Source organism: Opisthorchis viverrini (assembly GCF_000715545.1).
Source record: "Opisthorchis viverrini unplaced genomic scaffold opera_v5_273, whole genome shotgun sequence".
Classification (NCBI taxonomy): domain Eukaryota; kingdom Metazoa; phylum Platyhelminthes; class Trematoda; order Opisthorchiida; family Opisthorchiidae; genus Opisthorchis; species Opisthorchis viverrini.
In genome coordinates, this window is record NW_008751925.1 from 539,674 (window position 1) to 540,290 (window position 617).

Sequence of the window (617 nt, forward strand, 5' to 3'; positions counted from 1 at the left end):
CAACCTATAGTCCCGCTATCATCAGACAGCAACGATTTGAAGCCGCTTACTCCAAACAGTTTGTTCCTCATGCAGTGCTGTCCTGCGGTGCCCGGTCGCGACGGTTTGGCCACGCGATATTATTCCGGTTGGCAACAGGTCAACCATCTCGCTGGAGTATTCTGGCGTCGTTGGATAAGGGAATATCTGCTAACGTTGCAGGTGCGTACCAAGTGGCTCAGAGCAAGTCAAGAATTGGAACGAGGGAACTTAGTTCTGGTTTCTGGTGAGAACCTGCCTCGTGAGAAATGACTTCTAGGAGTAGTGGATAGTTGTGAGGCGAGCCCAGATAAATTAGTGAGAACCCTGCATGTTAGAACGGCGGTCGGAGTTCTTAAGAGAGATGCTGGAAAGGGGTATTTACTGGAGGGATGCGATTGTGCTTCTACTCCATCGAAGTCGGCACTTGTGGCAGGAGTGGACTCTGACCATTGGTTTCGGTAGCTGATGAGGCACCTTAGAAAGGAGCTGAGCGTAGGTAGAAGGCAAGAACCGGGGAGTCCGCTGAATCAAGGTGGAGAATTTGGTGGGCGGTATATCATCCGTTTTGTTGACAATGAAATTCCCCAGCCAGCGGC

At 51.1% G+C, this 617-nt stretch overlaps 1 protein-coding gene across 1 annotated transcript in view; it reads left to right on the plus strand.

Annotated features, from left to right (window-relative positions):
* Nucleotides 1-69: 69 nt before the first annotated feature.
* Nucleotides 70-617, plus strand: part of T265_09314 (hypothetical protein) — a gene marked incomplete at both ends in the record, with an annotated part of 5,087 nt that continues 4,539 nt past the window's right edge. Inside the window, 2 exon segments of the mRNA XM_009175343.1 lie at nucleotides 70-280; nucleotides 299-479. Of these exon segments, the coding sequence (XP_009173607.1) occupies nucleotides 70-280; nucleotides 299-479 (392 nt within the window).